Here is a 24,973-nt window from a genome sequence, read left to right as displayed (position 1 = left end):
AGACGATGTAAAATGACACGGCCCAGTACTTTAGCTGTCACGTCTATGAGGGATATGGGGCGGTAACATTGAGGGTCATCGCGATTCCCTTTTTTATAGATCGGGACTATGGTTGCTGTTGACCAAGAGCGAGGCAGTCCTGCCACCACAGCCTCGTTCAAAACCCTCGTGAGCAATGGGGCCCATAAATCTGTGTTGCTCAGGTAGAGGTCGGGCGGTATCCCATCAGGGCCAGGTGCTTTATTCTTGCAGAGTCCCACTATTGCCAATTCCACTTCTTCCAGGCGAAAGTCCAGTTTTGTATTTGGAATTAACCTTGGTCCTTCACCCTGAAGTGAGTGCCCTGCATAATTATAGAGGCTCTGGAAATGGGTATGCCATTGTTCAGGTAAGATCGTGTTAATTATTTTAGCTGCTCCTGGGTCCTGGAAGCATGGGGTATTAATAACCTTCCAGAATCCCGAGGTATCTCGCCTTTCTGCTGCCTCCCTCAGGTCCTCCCAAGCTTGAATTTGTAAACTCTTTTTTCGACCATTCAGTGCTTTTTTATATTCAGTTCTGTGTTGTGCAATTTTAAGCTTATCTCTAGGTTTAGAGTGGAGACTAAATTTAAGTTGTTTGTGCGCCTTAGTGCAAACAGAGTCAAACCAACGCGGAGTGGAAGGAACTTTACTATCTTTAGAAGTCTTTAATAGACTATCCACATGGCGCGCAATTTCTTCAAATGCGCGAACCACTAATGCTCCTTCCACTTGGGGGTCGAGACATGTATTTATGGCGTTTAGTCCCTCTGTAATTAAGTTTCTGTAAAATCTATCTCCATCTATCTTTGCCCGCTTAATCCTCCTTCCCTGATCCACTGCCTTTTCAATAACATCTGATCTCCTTGTAGATTTTTTTAAATCAAAACCTTTTAGTACAAGGGTCAAGGGGTTATGGTCACTGAAGATGCTTGCATCTATGGCCATGTTACTAATATTTCTCTTTATGAGGGGTGAGACTAGAATGAAGTCAATATACGACTGGCAACCTCTGCCTCTAAATGTTGGGTTGAGGTCTCCATTTTCACCTAACTCTGCAAGGTCCATAGTATGGTCCAGGTTGTGCCTTTTTGTTAATTTCTCTAAGTCCCATCCCTCAGTTACATGAACAAAATGTGGCCCTTTTGCTACAGTGCATCTTGACCAATCTCTGTTGAATGGTTTTAAATTATCACAGAGATGACAATTAAAATCCCCCATGAGTATTATACTGGGGGGGTTTGGTGTCTTGTTTGAGGAAACCAACTTTTCTAAACAGGAGTCCAGATCCTTAACAACGGACCCCTTTCCCATCGTGCCTACGGCATTATACCAGTTTATTAAAAGAATGTTGAATCTTTTAAAAAGAAACCCCACAGCTTGTATATTCCGTGAGTTCCAATTATGATTAGTCCAAGTTCCCTGCATGTGAAGATCTACATACATTATCAATCCCCCAATCGCTCTACCTGATAATGACTTAGTAGCTGGCACCGCAAAACATTTATACCCCTCTAAACTATACAAGTTTGGGTCGACCGCCCATGTTTCTTGGAGGCATATAATTTGAAAGTTTTTAATATAATTCTGCCATTCCTGAGATTCAAATTTAGCTGCTAGTCCAGCAATGTTCCAGGATATGATTCGAAGATTTCCGTGATTGCCCCCCCCCCTCAGTTGTTCTGTAGGATCCCCTGCTAGGTGCTCTTCCTGTACTACTTCTAAAGTTGTTATATTAGTACGGGGTTCTAGAATTTTATCACTATCCTGGTTATTTTGATCTAGGGTTACCGTTTTATCTAATTGTTCTATTATTTTATTTCCCCTTTTTTTGGTATTTGGATTCTTTTTGCTAACTTCCTTACCATCACTGTGCCCTATAAGGTTTAAAGTTCCGATTCCAGTTACAATAGGTCCTTCCTCCTCTGATCTTATACGGGTATCTAACACAGTAGATTTCTCCAGTTCAAGTCAGTCGACCTCTTCAAGAGCACTGAACCTGTTCCAGTGCACATGTTGGACTAAGAAGGGGTCATAAACTGAATTAGTTTGATATGGGTTTTGCCCTTGGACTGGTCTATACTGTGATTCCATCTGTGGGACCCTATTCATGGGAATTCTATTTCTCTGCACCGATCTTTGGGGTGTGTATGGATAAAAGTATGACAGATGTAAGGGGTGGATTTGTGTATGAGATCTGCTAGGGGGTGCATTGCATATATAATTTACTGCTGCAATGTCTCTAAAGTTGACTGTTATTATGTCCCCTGCTATTGTTTTTATTCCTCTCCCTCTAGTCTCTTTATGAGGCTAGAGGCAAAAGTACAATACAAGAACTTAAACATCGCAGTATACGTTTTGCCCTAGAGGCCTCACAAACCATATACTAAGAAAGTGGTATAAGTACCGCTGTGAACATAGAACATAGAGACAAGGTCTAGGCCTGTAGAACCACTGAGGCAACCAGGAACCACCCAAGGTAGGGACGCAGGAGACCCACGGGGGTCGCGTGCAGTGTTTAAACACAGCCGTGAATCACCATTGACTTCTATGGCGAAAGTTAAAGTTACAAAGTTAAAGATTAGGGACACTTAGGAGTGGACTACGAGGGAACCCCTTCAGTACTGGACACTTCGAGAGTCAAGACCCACGGAAGCACCAAAGTACTTGTGTTACCTCACCCAGTGAAGCCGGGTGTATAGGTGTCTTTTCGTGTTGGGTTTCGTCATCGTTTACTATGGAGAGCTGCAAAGAAGTGCTGCAGGCGACCAGGAGAAAAGTGTCCGGATGGATCCAAGGGTGGGTCTGAAAGCAGAGGGGACAGAGTCTGGGTCACTAGCCAGTGACCAGGATGGCGACGAGAAGATGCCAGCCGATGTCAGGTGCTTTCAAGGTAAGTAAGTGAAGCTTGACTCTTCAGCCACGAGGACCAGGTGGCATAGACGACAAACAGGAGCTGGATTCAAGCTGTCCCACAAAGGATGTCGAGTGCTGCAGCGTTGGAATCCAGATTGAACCCAACAAGCCATGGTAACAGCAACCCACGCAAGATGACAAGATTGGCTTCGGTGCAGACCAGCAAGGTCTGAGGAACTCACCCTTTGGAGGAGAGTCAGGGCTCATCTGGAGCAACCAGGGAAGCCCAAGAAACAAAGAATTGGCATTCATGGGGACCTACTAGCCAACGGACTAGAGATCGCAAAGGAGCCTCAAGCGGAAATGCTGAAAGCAGGCCCATGGAGCACTCGTGAAGTGAAGGCACACAATCTTCGAGGCAAAAGGTGCTCAGGGCTTGGACTACAAGTAGCCCAATGCACAACTTCGGGAAAGCTCGGTAAGTTGGTATAATAGCAAATGTGCAGGATGTCCAGGAGTTCCGGTCCCACGTCTCTCATGATAGCTACAGGTCTCAGCTTCACTGGGGACTAGTGTCAGCCTCGGAGATGTCTGGAAGTGGATGTCCTGTGTCGCAGATCCTTCGGGATCCATCGGGAGCCTCGAAAATGCAGACCGGCAAGATGCTTCTTTGGTGCCTGTTGGAACAGGGGAGTCACTCCTTGACCCCAAGGGAGATTTCTTCCGTCTTCCAGTCAATATGGAATGTCGAAGGTCCAAGATTTATGTTTCAGAGTTTCATCTAGGGTAATCTAAAGTCCTAGGGACTGGGTTCCTATACTTATACTATGTTTAGGGGTTGGACTAACTCTAGGGTCCCACCTCTGGGCGGACCTGGGAAGGGGGTGGTTACACCCCTTCCCCTTTGTCCAGTTTCACGCCAGAGCTGGGGCTGAGTGCCCCAGCAACCGGTTTGAACTGGGAAATGCATGGGACACCTTGTGTGCCCCAGGCAGTGTCTGAAAAGCAGTCACTGAATGCAACCCACCCTGCCCCAATACACTAAAGGAAACTTATTGTCCAGGCCTCCCCTGCCGGAGTTTTGTCCAGCAACAGGAGGTCAGACCCATGTCTGTGGCAGCAGCATCCATTTTGTGATGGTGGGGCTCTTTCAAACTATTACCGGGAAAGTAAGTGTGTGCATTTGATCTCCCTCTAGAAGGGTGGAATGCTACCCCCGCCGCCAGAACTGGTGGTGGGGTTAGTATTCCAAAGCGTTTGACACCAAACACAACATGTTTTGATAAAGTAAAACCAAAGTTAGCCTTAACTGCGAGGATTATAATGCACTTAAGACTATATGGTATGGCCATATCACAGAACAGCTATAAGGAAGGGCCTCCTAAAGCTGCAGAGGGGCTCAGCTCATGCTAGGGCACCCTCTCACACAAAACCAAGCACTCTGCCTTCAGGATTGTCAAGGCCTGCCATAGGAGTGACTTATAGGTTAATATGTCTCTGTTTTAAAAGGTAGATATAGGTATACTATATCTAAGTAAGGGGTGCTTACACCACCTTACCCAGGCTGCAAGTGCAGACCTGTGGTGCCATTTTGGAAGGCTTCCCAGGGGTGGAATAATACATGCTTCAGCCCCTGGTAGGCCTCTGGGGTACCTATGCCCTTGGTACCTAAGGTACCATATAGTAGGGACTCACAAGGGTAACTTAGTAACCAATCTGGTGTGTACCTAATGTACAGGTTATCAATTTAGAGAGAGAATAGCTAGGCTGTGGTCCTGAATAGTAGGCCACAGCCAGACTAAAGTTGATAAACCAGTGAAACACAGCAAATAGTGGGGGTAACCATAGTAACCAGATCCTACTCTCCTACAACCGTGTCGGCCCCAAGTCTTTGGTAGTATCCTCTTAACCTCGACCTAGAAGAATTATAATCCTTTTTCAACATTATTCAGACCTGATGAAGGTAGTCGGTTGCCAAACAAAGAAAATAGATGTTGTGGTCAGGTCAGAAAGTCTTTTTTTACGTAGGTTGTGGTCAGAGTGAATGCTAATAGAAGAAAAATTTGTATTTTACTACATCTTGCTTTAAGGTCTATCAATGGCCATTATGGCCTTCTGCACCCTTGCATGTTAAAGGTCACATACAAGGATCAAACTGTGTCTTTTGAATCCCCCGATGAACTAAAGAGATTCATTTATCTTCATAAGTATTCATATTGTACAATTTATGTCTTTAAGGGCATCCTTGCCAGTTGTCTGTCTTCTTTACTTTTCATCACCCAATTATTATATCGCACTCCATTTTTTCTTTTTCATCATGGTCAAATCCGATTTGACGTCTCACCATCTGTTTTTATCTTATCTTGTTCTGTTCACGTTTCTTTTCCTCACCTAGCTTATCTATTCCTCCTTTCATTACTGTTTTTTCCTATATTATCCTTTTATTATGTCTTACTCTGTTATTGCTTGAAAGTTGTATTTTTGTTTCGCCTTTGAGTTTCATGCCACTGTTTATTATATATTCCTTTTCTTTTTACACATATGACAATTAACCTTCGCATTGTGTGATGTCAAAGGTTTGCATAATTCTGTTAAGATGCAGAGAGTACTTGCACATTTATCCTGCTTAAAATGTCAAATTGCCCTATTACAAGAGACCCAACTCTCAGGAAACAGACCTTAGTACTCTGAGAAAGATATGAGTGGGGCATGCAGTCTGCTCCCCCTGCTAAACAAAATAAGAACTGGTGTTGCTATTTTATCCCCTAAATCGCTTCCTCTGGTAGTTGAGAAAGAAGTAAAAGATGAAGAGGGCATATGGCCTCTTCTTCTAGCTATACACAATACTCCAATATCCATTCTTAATATATATAGTCCCAGGAGTATAGATGTACAATTTTGGAAACAGATTTCAAGTACGTTATTGTTATGCTCAAATACTAACTTCATTGTTGGTGGAAATTGTAATCAACTTATGTGTCCCTTTATAGACAGACTTCCCACTGTCAAATATATACCCAATAAAATGCGAAAAGTATTTAGAATTTCTATTAAGTCTAGGGGGGTCATTGATGCATGGAGGGCTTACATACAACCTGTGTGCTATGGAATATACTTGTTATTCTCTGGATCACCAATCTAAATCAACGGAATGGTTAAATTTTTCTGACACATAATTCACTTTCATCTTGCTTAATGTTGAAATTGGTTCTATTAAAATTTCAGATCATGTACCGGTTATAGTCAATCTGGATCTGTTGCCGGATGTTTCCCGGTGCAATAGATGGCGTTTCAATAAAAGTTTATTAAGAGATAACATTTTGAAGAACAATCTGAAATTTTCCCCAAATATTAAGTTGATACTAATATCATTCCGGATACCTCTTTTGAGTTCGGCTAGGATGCCTTTAACTCTAAATCAAAAAGGAGCATTAAAGGGAAATAAAAGCAAAGAAGGGTGCCCTCCACTCAACTATACATTGTACAAAAAAAGTCCTTCATGCAGACTACACATCAGGTCAAACTTTCATGGGCCCCACAGCTTCTATTCAAGTGGGGAAGGGTCACGTTTCTACAGTTCCAATGCTCAAAAGGTGTCTCTTTCACATGTGCGGAAAAGTAAGTACAAAATATGTCATTTAGGAAATGCCTGACGTAGGCAACCACTAAGGAGCGATTGGCAGCTTCTCACCAAGTTGCTCACTCTTATCGGCACTGTCCTAAAAAAAGAACGAAAACCTAATGCCCATGAGTGTGAGAAGGAATGTGTGTGTACCCAAAAACATAATAAGTGTAACATAGCCGTCCATGTTCAGTCTGAGGACCGAGCATCACCTCCAATCACTGTTTTACTGTATTTATGCCTTTTACACAGTATAGGCTCTGCTCCTTTTTGTCTAGATTCAAGCGTTATGAATGCCATATACGGATGTATGACGTTACAACGCATGCTTTTACCACGCATGCTGTTACAACGCAAGTATTACAACGCAAACCTTTACAACGCATTACACTTGGGGGTGCTGAATAGTGAATAGTTTAATTTACTATTCCAACTCCAGTCCCCGTGGACACTAGGGAAGGTGTTGGATAGTAAATTAAAACTATTCCTTATCCTAGAGCGCCCCCCAGTGTAATGCGTTGTAATGGTTTTCGTTGTAATACATGCGTTGTAACAGCACTGCGTGGTAAAAGTTGCGTTGTAAAGGTTGCATACCGTCATATACTTACATGAATACATACAGTTTTTCATAATAGGCAGAAACACAACTTTGCAGCAAAATAGTCAATTAAAAACTTAATCCGTGCTCAAAATGTAGTATAGTCCTAGTATGTTAAAGTACAATAAAAACGTTTTCAAGATCAGCGTGTGCCTTATTCTAAATTCCTGATTTACCTTGCACTTCATCAAACAGAGAGCCTTGAGAAACAGCAACACTGGAGGGGGAGCTGGGAAACACACTTGATGAGAAGAAGATAGGTTGGGAGTGCATGCCAACATCCCGAACCGGAGGAGAAGGAATTGTGTCTGGAAAGAAAAATATTGGCTCACTATCTCATGTGATATTTACATTATAAGAAACCAAAGTGTAACCCAAAGCAATGTGTTACATGCCTGATTTAAATGATTCTAATCCAGTTACTCAAACAGTAGCATTTTTACATATTTTATTCTCAGAACATCTGGGCTTTCAACACATTGTCCTAATCAATGTATATATCTATTTAAATGCTGAATGACCAGTGATGCAAATTGCAAGTTATCTCTATTTTGGATACGTATCCGCCGTCCTTGCCGCATTTATAGAAATGTATTTGCATACTGACTGACCAATGCCACAACGAGTTGCAACTCTACAAAACGTATTCAAAGTTTGACACAAGCAGTTCACTTAGTTCAGATTTTGGTCAGTGTTCTTCAGTAGTCTACACCGTTAGTTCCACCAAGAGCTATGACGTTTCTCTAAGCTCATGCCTCAGAATTTGACCTATACACACCAGCAAAATGCACAACACAGAACACCATGACATCCCAACTTCACAGGGACGGAGGCACGAGAAAAGTCTAGTCTAAAATGCTCAACATTGCAATGAAATACTTATTTTAACATTTCTAAAAAGCAAGAGAAACAGCATTCAATAATGGTATCAAGGAACATGCCTTTAGTGATTTATAACATACTTTTTAGATACAAAATAGTCATAGCAAGCTATCTACATTGCGATTAGCAAAATGTTTGGAGAAAAAACAGCCACTTTATCCAACACCAGGTTGGCCACAGTATAGTTGTATAGCCCCACATTAACTTACACAACCACAATTATGCACCAACACAACCTACCATCAAACATACAAAGAGCCACCATCGGGCAAACAAAAATCCACCATCATACACCAGCAGACCAACCATTATATATCAATACAGGGACTGTCATTCACTCACGCAGCAACTATTCACTAACGCTCTTAGTGTGAGCCCACAAACTTAGTCACACATGATAGAGCACGCCTTGCTCCATCAATACCATCATACAACCTTTTACAGACTTAATCATAGACATAATCAGTTAGTCTCTGAAACTCAACTCATGTCAATATTTCTCAAGTAATATTAGATTGGGGAGATATGGGTGTCTTAATACAGGTGGGTTGGGCCCTGATTTGAATGTGGCACCTTAACTTATGAATTTCATGACTTTTGAATGTTATGGCAAAGACACTGTTGACATACTAGTCAAACTTATCTCCCTTTCAAGGTTGTTTTGTGAATTTTGAGGATTTGCTTGCTATCTTCTTGATTTGGGGATGAATGATAGTGTGTGCATTCAGCATATGATGTTAGTTGTGTAAAAGGACGGTGGTAGGTGTGTTATTGTGAAATGGTGGTTGCATACACTTAGTTTATATTTAAGGGGTAAAACACCAAAAAGAACAAAGTGCCATAGATAGTGGTCAGGGTAGACATGGAATTAGGTGCAATTGATCGTCTAGGAGCATGGGTCAGATACATCATCCAAGTTTTTCCTTGTCAGAGATTTTACCTTCTGACTGAGTTCACCACAGGAGTACACCTCTAACCCCCCCCCCCCAGACCTCAGGGTAGGCACTTAAGATACTCAGTGAGTGTCAGGCAGAGGCCAACAGCAGGATCTTGTCCAGGTCTACTAGCCAATTCAACTTGCGAATGTTCATCTTGTTACTTCAAGGAAAAGGTATTTTGCGGCTTGTTGTCTCCCTATAGCCACACAATGGGTCAGCCAAATGAGGTTTGGGACCCACTCCTTTGTCCTGCGTACAAGAGGGAGCATGTCCAGTCCTTAAGGTTTCCTTTCAGGTCACAGACTGCAGGTTCAGTCCCCTTCTGATCCTCCACTGGCCCAAAAATCGTTCTGAAGTGGGTGCCTGGAGATGCCTAATTTATGCTGGAACCAAGGGGGGGCAAGGTGACTCCTGTGAACAACCTAGCCTATAGAGTAAAAGTTCCCAGAACCAAACCTACCCAATTTTTCTGTACGTACTATTTCCCTTAGTGCCAACAGGCCCAAAAAACCATGGGGCAGGGCATTTTAAAGCTAACTAAAGTCTTCGGTCAAACTAAAATCAAGTTTTGAGTGTTTAGGGTGTATGTGGGGAGTGTACTTTGGTAATCCTAGTGTCCTCTCAGATCTAGCTCTAAAATATAATTTGAGGAAGCCACAACAAACTCAGAGAAAGACGTGTGGTAGGACAAAAGGAATTGTCCCTAACAACCAGACAGTGGATAGGGATACACAATAATTACCTTTCCATCCTGTTCTCTCCCCTTCAAGTGTGCCATATGTTATATGTAGCTCAACAAGCATGTCACACAGGATTTGCACTGTAGTATCCAAATTATGCCCTCAACCTTCATATTCTATGAAATTCAGAAGAGGTATCTGTGCCTAGTCAAGTTAGTCTACTGTTTGCTTCTGAGAGGCATTTGCCACCTTTTTCACATCTACCAAAGGCAAATCACTGTCTGGGCTACTGCTGGAGAGCTAATGCAAATAAGCCTCCAGGGACTTCAGGCAGGGAAAAGGTAATTTTCCAAAAGTTACTTTTCCTTAGTATTTATAACAAATCAAACTTCTCCATTGAATTGGATTTTTAATAACTATTGAAACTAGTTGTTGAGTTATTTTACTAGCTGGTCCCATTCTTGAGATACAATATTAGTGCTTTAATCCGTACTCTGGTTTTCTACAACAGACACCTGCGCTTGCCACTGTGACAACAGCTTTTATGACCTTGTCACTGTTGCCACATGGTAAAAATAATTTTCCACATGCCTCACTTTTAAATACCATGCACCCTACCTTGTGAGCTACAAGGCTCACATAAGGGTGACTTACTAATGGCTAAAAGGAGGTTTTTCCCTGGCAAAAGGGTTTGTTTTGACAGGTTGCAGTGCATGTTTTATACTGTTAAAATCAGGCTACAGTGGTAGGCCTTAAGCCATGTTGGTACTGCCACTATAGTGGATTACACAAAAGGTCCTGCAGTCCACTAGTGGCATTTGACTTTGAGGCCCCAGAGTATATTTTGAATGATATACCAAGGATTTATAGGCAAGTTAAATATACCCATGGTGAGCATGCCAATTCAACCATTTTAAAGGAGGGAGCAAGGGTACTTTACCACTGGTTAGCATTGCTAAAGTGCACAGAATTCTAAAAGCAGCAAAAGCATAGCATCCAGCAATAGGTGAAAAAATGGGGTGACCACACAGAAAAGGTGGATTTTGTAAACACACATCAAGAGAGATTATTACTTTAAAAAATTGTGAAATGTTTTAAAATACAACTTCCTCAAGGGAAGGGGGCATTAGAAGCATCTACTCCCTTCCTTGCCAAAGGGCAGTTGTGCTGATTTGATTTGATTTTTGAGTTTATAAAGCAGGGCAGTCACCCAAGGGCGTCAAGGCGCTATAGACAGAACATCCAGAAAGAAGAACGCCTGCGAGTGGGTGATATAAAAAGGTCTATAGGCAGAATAGCCAGGTTTTAAGGGCCTTTCTAAAAGGGCGATGCTGGGAGATGGCTTTGATGTTTATCGGCAGAGTATGCTTAAGTCTGAGAAAAATTACCTTTGGAATATTCTATTTTCATATAATGTGTCCAATCATACCTCAGTATTCCACAACACTCAAAAACATACTTTGGGTCAGTACCATCAACACCAGAAAGTCAGCAGCTAGACAGGAATTATTTTCCGTGGAGGAAAGATTTGTTTTTTTTTGTTAAGCCTATTCATATAAAATCATTAAAAATATTTTGCTAAAAATAGCACAACAATGTACACATTTTTTTTTTTTTTTTAAACCAAGTCACAGAAATACAAAGAAATTAATAACAACCTCCCCAAAAATAAGGCATTGTTCACTTATACCAAAAGATAATGTGCAAACACATTCAGTAGTTCATAAGCAGAAGATAACAATACATTTAGTAATTTGTGAGCAAAAGACAGCGACGCGTTTCGGAGGATTGAGTTGATCCACCTCCTTCTTCAGGCTTGCTACACATCTATTTCAACACTGCACATCTATATACATATACATACAAAATTATTTTATTTTTATTATTTAACAGCAATGTACATTATACATAGGGCTCCCGGTTTTATGGTATTTATTTTTTCAACATTTCCGTCTGTATTTATCCATATTTATTTTTATGCCATTTTATCTGTATATATCTGTATTTATTTGTGTCACAAGCAAAAAAAGACGTTGCAGCTAGTATTTTTCCACATTTATTTAAACACAGTGCAAATGGTTGTTATAGGTTTAGCTATATGTATATATGCGCCAAATAGGTTTCATGCAACATCCACCCAAAAACATTTCTGTTAGATCAAAACAGGAACTCACATATGAGAAATGGGAGTGGTGTCACAGAGATTACTTGCAGTATTAATTGTGATCTGAAGCTGTGTTACAATATTGAAAACACTGCCACTAGCCATTTTTATTAAATGTAAACACATTTAGAATTTAGACAAGTGCACCTGTGCACTTTCAGTGACCTGGCCAAAGACGGCAGCAAGCTCTCAAATCAGAAAAAAATAAAGGCCCTTGCATAGTCCTGCCTCTATAAATTACATGTAAAGAATTATGTATAATTTATACATAATTCTTTACATGTAAGGTTTTCAGTAGATTTATGGACTTAGTTAGACTAACAAACACTGTACTAAATTTTGAATTTACTGGTGTTGTTAATAAAAGGACCCAACTCAAGAAACTACATATTCATTCTAAACACACATCCAGTCATTGATTTTCTTTTATTACAAGAGTTTGATATTAATTCCCAAACGTATATGAACTGAGCACCCAACTCACTGTTAGTTAATGCTAATGAGTTGTTATGTCTAATAGAATCCATTCTTATTTATGGGCCAGGTGTGGAAAAAAGGGATTAAACAACCTCCTTCATTTGTACAAACACATAAAGTGTCAATAGTACCCACCATAATCAGCACAGGTTGCCCAAAATAATCCTCAAGGGATATCTTCCTGAGGTTCAGTGTGGTAAACTTTATTATCTCAAATTGATATTTGGAGAACACTTCTTTCAATTGCCTGTATACAAAATATATAGGATCTGAATAAGATATCTCAAATGTTATTGGGAAGTGATCAATCTACTACTCTACATTCTTCCTATTAAAAATATATATCGGCAGAGTATTCCAGAGTTTACTGGCAGCCGTAGAAAAGGTTCTGTCGCCCCATTTCTTCCTTACTGTTCTGGATACATGAAGATATAGACTATGGGATGAATGAAAGGATCTACCAGGAGAGTACCAGGTGAACATGGCTTTCAATCTTATAGGGTAGGGTAGGTGAAGCGCCTTATGAATCATACATAATGATTTGAAATTGATGCGTTTTTTAATGGTGAGCCAGTGTAGAGTTTTCAATCCCTTCGCCGCATAATGTCTCTTGGGAATGTCCAGAACCAGTCTTGCAAGGGCATTTTGCAGTAGCTGGAGTTTGTGATGCACATTATTGTTTGAATCCAAGTAGAGTGAGTTGCAATTACACAGTCTGGACATCACCAGGGCGAGGGAGAGCTGCTTACATGCGGAGAGTGGGATTTAAGGAAAGATTGTTTTCAGCATCCTTAGGATCCAGGTGCAGGTGGAAACAATACGGTTAGTTTGGGCGTTAAACTTGAGGTCAGGGTCAATCAGAACTCCCAGGTTCTTGGCCTTGTTTCCTAGGGGACGACACATTCCTAGAGAATGGGGCCAGCACCTGCTCTTCCATCTTGTTGCCCCTGGGCCAAAGACCCCACCTCTGTTTTATCCCCATTTAGTTTTAGAAAATTGGTAGACATCCATTCTGCCACTTTAGTCATACAGCCTCGAACATTCTCGGCCAATGAACGTGAGTTCTTAGGAATAGTAACCATGATCTGTGTGTCATCAGCGTATAATCCGGAGGAGTGAATAATGCTAGCTAGGGGTGCCATATAAAGGTTAAAGAGAGTGGGACTTAAAGCGGAGACTTGAGGAACTCCACACGGCAAGGTGAAAGGTTCAGAATAGAAGTGCTGCAACTTCACCTTTTGAGACCGTTCCACTAGAAAGGAAGACATAAGGGCCAGGACTTGATGCCTAATACCCAATACTTGGAGTCTGTCCAGCAGCAGGCTTGGTGAGATGGTATTGAATGCTGCTGACAGATCCAAAAGTATAAGCAACAGTCCCTGTCCTTCATCTACTTGGTGTCTAATATTGTCTGTGGCTGAGATCAGTGCAGTTTCTGTCCCATGATGTTGCCTGAAGCCAAACTCAGCATCATTAAACCAGTGTTGTTGTTCAGTAGTCTCCATCAGCTGCATATTAAGATGCATTTCTAGGACCTTAGCAGGTACTGGTAATAGCGAGATAGGACGATAGATCTTACAGTCTGTGTTATCCAGATTGGGTTTCTTCAGTAGAGGGCTGATAATGGCCTGCTTCCAACTCTGTAGATATGACCCAGAAAGGATAACATTGTTTAATAGCTCACAGAGTGGAATAGCTATGTTGCTGGTGGCCATATGGAGAACAGTGGTGGGGCAGGCTTCAGAAGGCGAGCCTGCATATGTTCTCAGGAGATATTGCTCGACCAATTTAGGAAAGAGGGTGTAAAAGACGGAGAGACCTTTGGCCTCCTGGCTCTTGTCTGGCAATGAATCCTGCCATACTCGAAGGGAGCCATGGGAGGCAAGGTGATGAGGCTGAGTAGGGGGCAGTGGCCCAAAGCCAATATGGGTGTCCATAATCTTAGAACAGAAAAAAGTAGCTAGCTGATTGCAGAACATCTGCGAGCTCTCTGGTTGAACTCTGGAATGAGAGGCTGAGAGCAGTTGAACAAGCTTAAACAGCTCTTTTGAGGACTTAGCATTTTCGATTTTCTGGTTGTAGTATTGTACTTGGCCTTTTCTTCAAGTATAGCGAGTTTAAAATCTTTGATGGAGATTTTGTAGGAGACTCTATCTTGGTTGTCTTGGTTTTTCCTTCAAGCTCGCTCATGGCAATGGCAGGTTTGTTTAAGTGTCCTAAGTTTGTCGTTATACCGGGCAGCAGAAGGAGAGAGTCTTTTGTTTACAACTGACTTCATGGGTGCCAATATGTCTACTGCGCTCTCTAACCAGGTGGTAAAGGTCTCTGCTCCTATATCCAGGTTTTCTGGGATTATGCAAGGAATGTTTTTTAAGGTTCTGGTTAATGTCTCCGCAGAAACCCCTTTCCGGCTACTATATTCCTCCACAGGTTGAGGTGCAATTGTGATGTTGCCTACAGTTGATGAAATGTAAAAAGCCACTGTCTCATGGTCCAGCTGACGGGAAGTGTATCTTGATAGATCACTCTGGCATCATTAGTGAAAATCCCGTCTAGGCTATGACCTGCCTTATGAGTAGGGGAGGAGACCAGTTGAGAAAATCCATGATTAGCAAGCACTTCTAGTAGATGGTTGGAATTACGATTGTCCTCCTCCTCCAAGTATAAGCTTAAGTCCCAGATGATGGTTATTCGATTCTCTGCTAACAGTGGTTCAAGAAGGATTTTAAGGTCCCTAAAGAATGGAGATTTTGGACTTGGGAGTCTATATATCAACAACCCACCAAAGGAGCAGGTGGGTGAGGTAAGTAATTTAAATTGGATGACTTCACATGACGGCATATTAAAACCTGATTCTATCAGGCATTTATATTGCGCTTTAAAGAACAGCCAGGCCTCCGCCTATGCATCCCTCACTATCCACCCTCTGGATGGAGTAATTGGTTGGGATCGCATCAACCAGGTCGGGTTCAGAAGCCTTGCTGGCCCAGGTTTCAGTGATGAAATTTATGTCTGGATCAAGATCTGTGAGGAAAATGGCAAATTCCAACTTATGCTTAATAAGGGAGCGGACATTCAGAAGGAAACCTTAATATCTAACTTCAGTGTTCACTCCTGATTCCTCGGGTTTGTTAGAGAAGTTCCTAGCGCCTAACAGTTTGGACAAATTATGGCATGTGGATAACCTGTATACAACAGAAGGGGCATACTAATTGTTGCTTGTCATCAATATTTGGGAACGAAAAGGTAGTACATGAAGGGGGTGTTATGTTACCTTGAAGTTTGAGAATATTTCCTCTAGAGTAGGTGAGTCTATGCATCTGGTCCCTGCTGCAGAGGCCAGAGTTCTGAGCCCCGGGCGCGGACGAGTGCAGACGGACTTGCCATATGTGCGCCTTCGGTGCGCCAGCGGCACGTCCACTGCGTGTCCACGTACACATGGGTCTTTTGAGCGTGAGTCAGGCGTGAAAGCTAGAGCTCTGACTTCCACTTCCTGCACCTAAACCGGAAGTGTCTCCTGAGCCTCCCTCCGCAACAATCGGGCAAAAAACTGCTAGTGGCGGACTGGGGTAGCCCCATAGCACTTGAGAAAGGTAAGGCCCCCTTTAAGCGCAATCATGCAAAAGCGAAAAGAATTAGACACTAAGAATGCTACACAGGCAAATGTTAAAATTATTAAAATGCGGCAGAACGCAGGCAGTGTTTAGAAATTATCAAAATGCGGAAGAGCTGTGTATACATCTTAATCCCATTTGCTCAATGATTATAGTGTGTCCCATAACGCCCTAATACGCCATAAGCAAAGGCAAGGGATTTTAACAACAACTCACCCATCATCTTCCACAAGAAAGATGGGGGAATGACTTCACCTTGCATTATCCAAGGCCAAGGAGGACTTAAAACAAGCAGAACCAGTTAGCAGGCAACTCCACCTAGCTCCACCATAGCGTATTTGTTTTGTACTCTCAGGTGGTGCTCTATGCTAAAAAATATTTACAAGGCTCCGCTAAGCCACTTTGCATGGCTTAACAAAGCCTTGTATATAAGGCCCTCTTCAAAGCAGTTTTTTGTGGAAAAAACGGTGTCTAATGGGTGTTTCTCTGGGCTTTCCCAACAACATTATTTGCTTTTTAGCACTGCTCGGGATTTACAAGGATCTGTAAATCTGAGGTAGCGCCCAAAACGAATGCCTTTCAAAAGGAGGCATTAGAGTGGTGTAACAAGGAGAAATACTTGTATTTCTCCTCGTTTTTTGCTCTTTCAATGTGTGCTGCATTCTGCAGCATACATAGCAGGAGGAAAACGTCATTAATGATTGTTTTTGTGCAGGAAGGTGTCCCTTCCTGCAGATACACAATCATCACTGAAACGCAGGCGCCCTTGCATCATGGTGAAAGGGTGCCTGTGTTGGCGCTAGGCAGATTATTTAGTGCCCGTGCAGGGGTGGGCACAGGGATGTTCAATATTCTTGTTAATATGGTGTATCCCAGCGTTTTGAAAATAAAGCAGCTTGGCACAGCAGAATTGCTTGTGGCACTGCACTGCGTTATTTCATTGGAAACATCCCCCACATTTTGTTCTTTGTCTTGTTTGTGGAAAAAGGCACTTGTGCCACCCAAATTTCACAAAGTCAATTCCTGATTTCCAATGAAGACAAATTGGTGACTGAATGTTCAGTCCAATTGAATACGAAAAAGTTGGTTGATATATTTTTTCTCTTTCTTTTACTCCAAGTGATCAAATCCAGCTAAAATATTTCTTATCTAAAAAATGAACCTGTTTTTTTGCTCCTTTCCATCAATAGTTCTTAGTCAAAAGTCAAGTCAAAAGGTTTTATTTGCATAATTAGTTAAAATTGTTACAAAAATTCACATGATAAAATAGCATTGCAAAATGTATTAAAAGTACTAAAAATATTGTCTCTCGGCTGTTGTTTTTTTTTTTTGTTATTTGTTTGGGATAGTGCGTGTAAGATCCAAGGGGTTAGGGTGTCCCTGGTGGCCCTCCAACTTGGTTGTCCTGTTGTTCCGTTAGTTCTAGGCATTTTCTTGCTTCTGCCAGGAATTTGACTCCACGGCATGCCAAAATTATGGAGGAGCCTTCAAGCCAACTTGTGACTGCGTGTCACAGGGCGGAAAACTATCACGGGTGTGCAGGAGAACAGGAACAGAGCGACAATGCACAGGGCTCGTAGCACCACAATATGAGCACACCCCGAGACACCAGACAGTCACCCGCCAGACTGATGTGCCGGGAGACAGCCCACGGAGAAGAACCAAACGCAAGCCGCAACCAGCGCGAAGCGAGTATCTCCAATGTGTCCCCGCGCGACTGGTCAGTCCCAAGCATCGGCAGTCCGAGTCAGATGTAATCCCTGTATCTCACGGCAGATGCCATGGGTGACAGACAACCTCAGCAAGACAAAGGCAAACAGCGAAGCCCTTCCAGTTCTCGCTCCACAAGATCAGACCGCTGCCCAAATGAAAAACAATCACCGGAGTTCCACGAGGCGAGCCACCCAGGACCCGTCTGTGTGTCACTGTCAACCTACCTACAGCATACCGAAGTAGAGCACACCCACGGTCCACATGGTTCCATAGCAGCCCAGCGGGAAGACTCTCCAGGAGGCTCCAATGGGAGAAGAGTCTGAGTGAGAGAGGCAAACCGGAAGTAGCTTGGCAGTCAGAAGCAAGGAAGACCATCAACCACTCCGCTTCCAGGCAAATGCCTCACATACAGAGATCTTCAAGAGTGGACCTCACCACAGCCCTCAATACACTGATAATGGACCTTCATACATGGACTTCGACATGGCGAGACCAGGCCGGCCTAAAACACCTTGCCAAGGTCAACAAAAACATCATGACCATGCCATCCAAGGCTCCAGCACTGTCTGGCTGACGGCCTGAAGAAACTGAGTTGATACTGTCCGTTGTCTGTTTATTTGTCTTTCAGGTTGGACTTTTATTCTTTCTTTTCATTAAAGATGGGGGGATGTAGTGTCTAGTTAGGTACGCTCTAGTGTTCCACCAGTGATGGAATACACTCTTTACACCCACCCACCACAGGCCTCACCAGTCAGGTGACCCTTCCAATAAAAGGGGTTGGGCGCTCGTGCCTAGGCAGTTATTACACCACCCTGAAAAGTGTTTGTGTCCGTTCTTCAACGCAATGTGGGCCTGAGGCCCAACATTATACTGAGGTCATTGGTTGCTGGAGTGCTACTGTGGGGGAGGGGTGACACTTGAAAACAGGCTTCCCACTCTAGGGAGCAGGTCCCAAGGGCCTCAGGTCCACGGGAGCATAGCTGGATCGTTGTTACAAGGGGCAGTCAGGTACAGAGCAGAAAAGTCAGCCGGGCAGCATGCGCCAAGATGTCCTCGCGGTCAGGAACAGTTAAGTTGGAGAGGGGATTTTGGGACTCAGGGGTCTCAATGTCCCTCGACAGGTGCTTGCTTCCGGGGTAGCTGGAGCTCCGTCTACGTGCAGGTTGCAGGGTTGGCTGAAGTTGTGCCAATCATGGTACAGTTTTGGGAAAGAGATCTGCCACCGGGAACCTGGTTAGCAAGGACTCCGTGCACTTATAGTTCAAAATCACATCAGGCATGAAGCAAAAGGTGGGGGCGCACCTTGTAAAAATAGGTACTTTCCTACATGCCCTCCCAAATGAAAGAGGATAAAACTAATCTTTCCCTGGAGATTCTTCATCATCAAAGTAAAAGACCATGGAAAGTCCATCTCGATTGTTCAGTCCCAGGTATGTGTTCCACTGTAAAGACCATCCCATGTATAGTTATGGACCGCCTTCACAATTTGGGTTTTTCTCCTTTTATCTGCATGAACCATCTGAGAAGTCTGTGGTCAGCTTGGACAAGGAAGTGAGAACCAAACAGGTATGGTCTCAGCTTCTTCAGGGACAAAACCACAGCAAAGGCTCTTTTTTAATGGCACTTCAATGCTGCTCTCTGGGGAGAAGGATCCTGCTTATGAAAGCAACAGTTGGGCCATGGCCATCATCATTGGTCCTGGGATAGGACAGCTCCTATCCCATGTTCAGAGGCATCTGTCTGCACTATGGACTGCTTGGTATAATCTGGAGCTTTCAGAATGGATGCTGAGCACATTGCTGCCTTTTGTGTGTCAAAAGCCTTTTGGCAGCTCACTGTCCAGTTAACCTTTTTGGGCATTTTCTTGGAGTTCAGTTCTCTGAAGGGGGTCACAATGGACCTATATCCCTGCACAAACCACCTGAAGTTCCCAGTGAAGCCAAGGAATGCCCTTACTTGAGTCTGGGTGGTTGGAGCTTCTCAATACAGAATGGTCAGGATGTTGGGCTGTAGCGTTTGAACTTGGCCTCCACCCACAAGATGACCTAAGTACACAGCATTCATTACCTTGCCCTATCTGGCATGTGCCTGCCTTGATAGTGAAGCCTGCACTCTGCAGAGCCTTCAGGACTTTCCCAAGGTGGATCAGGTGATCTTGTCAGGTGGCGCTAAAGACAGCAATATCATCCAGATATACTGCACTAAATGATTCCAATCCAGAAAGGCCTTTACTCACCAACCTCTGGAAGGTGGTAGAGGCATTCTTCAACCCAAACAACATCACAGTAAACTGGAAGTGAGCATCTGGGGTTGAGAAAGCTGACTTTTCTTTTGCTCTGGGGGTCAGACCTATCTGTTACTACCCTGATGTGAACCTCAGATATATGGTTTCCCCCAACCTATGAAATAGTTATTCAGCCCTAGGAATTGGATGTGCATCCATTTTTGTGACTGCATTAAGGCCATATAGACCAAAAAACCCTCATGTCTTTCTTTCTACTCTGGGAATGAGGCTTGGGGATTAAAATAACAAGGCTGGCACAGTGGCTCTCTGAGGGTTCAATGACACCCAATTCCAGCATCTTGCTTACTTTAGCCTTGATGCTCTCCTTGACATGGGCAGACTGCCTGTATATTTTATTTCTTTTACAGTTAGGCTGTCACCAGTATCCACATCCTTTGTACACCAGTTATTCAGACCAAGGGTCAGAGAGAAGCGCTCAGCACACTGATTTAGGACTTGCCTGCAATCAGTCTACTGTTGGTCAGTGTAGGTGTCTGGCAAGACCGCTCCTTCCACTGATCCATCTTTAGGGTTGTGAGAGAAGAGGTCAGGGAGAGGTTCACTCTCTGCTTCCTGATCCTCATCTGTGATCTATGGTGATGTTGAGCCTTGTCATTATAGGGTTTCAGACGGTTAACATGTGTGACCCTGTTGGGGTTCCTACATGTGTCAAAGTCAACCGAATAGGTGACCTCCCCTTTACTTTCAAGGGTAGGGTAGGGCCCAGTCAATTTGCCCTGGTGGCCCTAGGTGCCACTGGCTCCAAACCTTACTTACACTTACTGCCTTGGTTAGAACGCCACCACAGCAGCCTTTAGGTAATAACTGAGCTTCTGGCACTCTTTGCTTGCCTCAATGTGTTTGTTGGCTTTTGTGCATGTACTCAGCCAACCTGAAATGACCACCAAGCACATAATCCACAATATCCTGCTTAGGTTCATTGAGAGGTCTCTCCGATCCTCCCTTTACAAGACAGAGTGGTCCCCTTACAGGGTATCCAAATAGAATCTCAAAGGAGAAAACCCCATCTTCCTTCTGTGGCAACTCCCTGTAAGCAGAAAGCAGGCATGGTTGTAAAACATCCTATCTTCTTCAGAATTTTTCAGGCCTTTTAGGGTCTTGTTAAACTTTTCAACAAGCCCATTTGTGGATGGTATTGGGTAGTGCACCCTTAGTTCACTCCACACTCAGTCCACATGAGTTTTAAGTATGCAGACATAAAGTTTGTACTCTGTCTGATACTACCTCCTTAGGAAACCCAACCCTGGTGAAGCTACCAAGGAGGGTCTTCGCCACTGCAGGGGCAGTGGTGGTCCTTAGGAGAATTGCCCCAGGATACCTGGCAGCATGATTCACTACCACCAGAATAAACTGGTTTCCTGGTGCTGTTTGAGGGTAAGGGTACGAATAATTTCAATCTCAACCCTTTCAAAGGGCACCCAAACCACTGGAAGTGGAGTTAAAGAGGCCTTTAGGTGGCTACCTGTCTTGCTACTGGCTTGGCAGGTGGCACAGGAGTTACAAAACTCTTTCAACTTCTGAGACATTCCTGACCAGCAGAAGTAGTTCAACAACCTACTCCACATTTAGGTCTGGCCAAGATGCCCAGCTAGGGGAATGGCATAGGCCAATGTTAGGGGAAACTCTATAAACTGCTAAGGCACTACCACTTTCCTAGTGGCACCATGTTTGGGGTAAGTGGCCTCAGTGTATAGGAGTCCCTCCTTCCAATAGGTCCTGTGGGAACCACTGCACTTCCCTTTTCCTGATCAGCAGCTTTCTGTCTCAGGGTTTCAAGAGTGGGACAGGTTCTCTGCTCCTGGCACAGATCTTCCCTAGAGGGTCCCCCTAGGCCACAAATCTCTGTCATTTAGGGCCCATGCCCCTGGGTCTCAGTTCAGTCTGAGACTGACAAGTCTTCTCCCTGCTGAGAAGGTACTTGATCTTGTGTCAGTCTAGAAGCGGGCTTCATAGAGATCTTGCCCTTTCACTTGCAAGGTTGGTCCATACTTTCAGGCTTCAAAATGTGTTTTTCACCCTTGGTATTCTCAGCATTGCTGCGTGGGTTTTCTTTTTTACCTCTACCCCATGTGAATCATTGTCAAGCAGACACTGTACAGGGATAGCAGAAGACACCAATACCCTTTTGAGACCAGCAACCCCTCCCCAATCTGAGGACACCAATGCTATTAGATGCACCATAGCCTGACTGAAGGTGTTGAGAGCTGTATAGGTCTCTCCTAGCAGATATTGATCTAAGGACACTAGTTGTTCGTTCACCATGGTGATACTGGCACCAGTGTCTCTCAGGGTTTCCACCCTGATCCCATGGATGTTTGGTTCCTGATCTGTATTTCTCTATTGTACTGGGCCAGGCAGTAATTATAGCAGCATCCACCCCTCCCTCTGAGACTAGAGTGTCTCAGTGAGCACCTTGACATGGTCAGGGCTCACCTGTGATCCCATTTGGAGACTTACTACTGCATTTACTGCAGGTGTGCTAGAGGCAATGGTTTGGGATTTACAGCTAGGGTCTCCAGTGTAGTGTCCAAGGAACTTACAATCATTACACCTAGCTTTTTCTAGATCCAGGGTTTTTTCCTGGTGTAATGTAATGTAATGTAATGTAATGTAATGTCACATTTTTTATAGCGCAGCTATCACTCCAAGGAGCATCTTGGCGCTGTGTATCATAGCCAGATGGATCAGCCCGCTGACAGATGGAGTCCAGAAGTCCTACGCACTTATACTAAGACTTTACAAGCTGTATCAGTGAGTGTATAGATCCATGTTTTCAGCCCTTTCCTGAATTGGCTCTCAGTGGTGCATTGTCGCAATTTTGGGGGAAGTTTGTTCCAAGCTCTAGATCCCATGACTACAAGGGATTTTCCTCCCTTGGTGGAGAGCTTATATCTGGGCACCACCAGCAATGTTCCCTCTAATTATTTCCCTCTGTGGGCGGCAGTGTAAGTTCTATGTGCGCTGCAGGGAAGACTATGTGCGCCAGGAACCAGACCGCGCGTGGAGGAGCAGCGTCAAATATCACTCTAAACCTTTGCTTAAAAAAGTGAAAAAACGCATTTCCACACATACAGCGCCACGTTAAGGCTCTTAAGGCAGGTTTGCAATTTGGATACACACACCATAACATGAATTGGTTACACAGGCAAGTGCACTTCGGGTTTAGAAAAGCACAAGACTCCAACAGTGGTACCGTCATAAGATTTTACTGCTGTAGGTGTAATGTCACTTGTTGTATTTTATATCTGGATGCAGAGACAGAAAGAAGCAGCAAAACACCAGCCGGGCGGCACACGAGCTAAGCAACGATTTCAAACTTATGTGTTACCTAAAAGTAAGGGCAGCAAGTCCAAAAGCACGACGTATAAAGCATGATGGTGCTCAGACCTGTCCAGGCCGCCCTCTCTGTTCAAGGGGCACATGAGCTAAATTATTGGCCATGCTGGAGAATTATTTAGCTGACTCCAGTACACTGGGCATGGGAGAGTGCACTGCTGCATCATGCAGTCAGGAGACAGCAGTGAGAGGGCTGGTCGTCACCAGTAGAGAGTCAAGGTGCCGAGGGAAAAAAAAGAACTACAGAACGAACACAGTAAGTATAACCACCAGCCACTGTCAGTCACTGTATTAACAGTCACAATCAAATTGAGTTAATTTTGGGAAAGAGCGTGATATTCTTTCTTTGGAAGTTCCTGACCGCCTATTGAGGAACATCTTAAGCAAAGCCGTAAAGTAAAGTGAAGAGCTCTCTGGGAATCTGATCCCTCTCTCTGTTCCTGTCCATGGCTTCCCTTCCACTGGGACAATATGTGGGGTTTGAATACGCCAATATTAGCCTGGCTATACTTCCTCCCTGGAAATTGTATTTGTATGCCCCGAGGATGGATCTACCCTCATTACTGCACACTTCTATAACATAGTTCTTTCACAAAGACTACAGATGTTCCCATGTCTGAAAAATGGCAAATACATATGCCAAAGTGATAAATCAGCCACTGGGCATATGCTAGTTGAATAATGTGGGATGAGCAAGTGTAAGGCCTGACAATGCCAAAGCTCAGGATCAAAAATAGACAACAAAATTAGCCAGCATTGCACTGTTTAGTGCATAGATGATCTTGGATGATGGTCACCAAGATTGTACCTCGGAGATTAAGAAACATGACAGAATAGAAATATTTGGAGCATCCAGAAAATAAATTCAAGAAATTCATATGCAACACTGGAACCATTATTAGAACATCAGAATGTTGGGAGCTCCATTGTTCTCCCTGCTTCTAAGGGCCGGGAAAGGTCTGCACAGCAATATTCCAATGTTTTACAAAGGCATCTCGAAGCTCGAGGGGATTTAAATCCTCTCGAGCTCCGAGAGTCCTTTGTTTTATTTGTTAGAACATTCTGCCCTCTAGTGTCAGAATGTTCTAATAGCCGTATAGCCCTCCGTAGCAGGGCTATACCGGCTATTAACCCCTTCGATGCTCATGACGAGCTCAGCTCGTCATGCAGTACACTGATCGTGTGCTCATGACGAGCTGAGCTCGTCATGAACAATGGGAATCCTAAAATATCAGCACAGCAGGAAAATCTCCCTAGCAGCCAAGGTGTTAAAGTCCTGGTCCCTTGTTAAAGTCCCTCACCTTCAGCTCGGCCTGTAAGGCGGGAGCGGGCCTTTAATAGCCAGTATAGCCCGCTATAAGGCTATATTAGATATCAAGTCATAAGAGTTCCAGTGTACAATAGAGGTGATATCTCATGTGAAAGGGTGTCACAATACTGAATAGCTGCTAGTGAAGAGAAAAGTGAAGCAAAAAATGGAATGTGCAGGAGGCATATGGAGAGGAAAATCTCAGCTCTACCAATGTAAGGTAGTCAATGCAATAGTTCATACATCCGTCCTTTATTAAGAATTGGTATAGACCTCAATCGAGATCAACAATATAACAAATTAACAGTCATTTAAAATATATATATATATCTCTTCATTTCGCCGCGAAGGAGGTTTTGAAGATTTTATATATATTTTTATATATATATATATATATATATATATATATATAGTCCCAAAACAAAGTTCAGTAAACACGCTCTCAGTGAAGAAAAGGGA

General features: G+C 43.4%; 1 protein-coding gene across 6 annotated transcripts in view; it reads right to left on the bottom strand.

Annotated features, from left to right (window-relative positions):
- Window positions 1-24,973, bottom strand: part of PDE4DIP (phosphodiesterase 4D interacting protein) — a 1,524,691-nt gene that overhangs the window by 151,260 nt on the left and 1,348,458 nt on the right. For all 6 annotated transcript variants that reach the window (XM_078686955.1, XM_078686929.1, XM_078686947.1 and 3 more), the window contains one exon: window positions 7,273-7,404. In XM_078686955.1, the coding sequence (XP_078543081.1) occupies window positions 7,273-7,404 (132 nt within the window). The remainder of the gene's footprint in view (window positions 1-7,272; window positions 7,405-24,973) is intronic.

Source organism: Lissotriton helveticus, chromosome 1_1 (assembly GCF_964261635.1).
Source record: "Lissotriton helveticus chromosome 1_1, aLisHel1.1, whole genome shotgun sequence".
NCBI classification, from domain to species: domain Eukaryota; kingdom Metazoa; phylum Chordata; class Amphibia; order Caudata; family Salamandridae; genus Lissotriton; species Lissotriton helveticus.
This window is presented reverse-complemented; position numbering and strand designations above follow the sequence as displayed.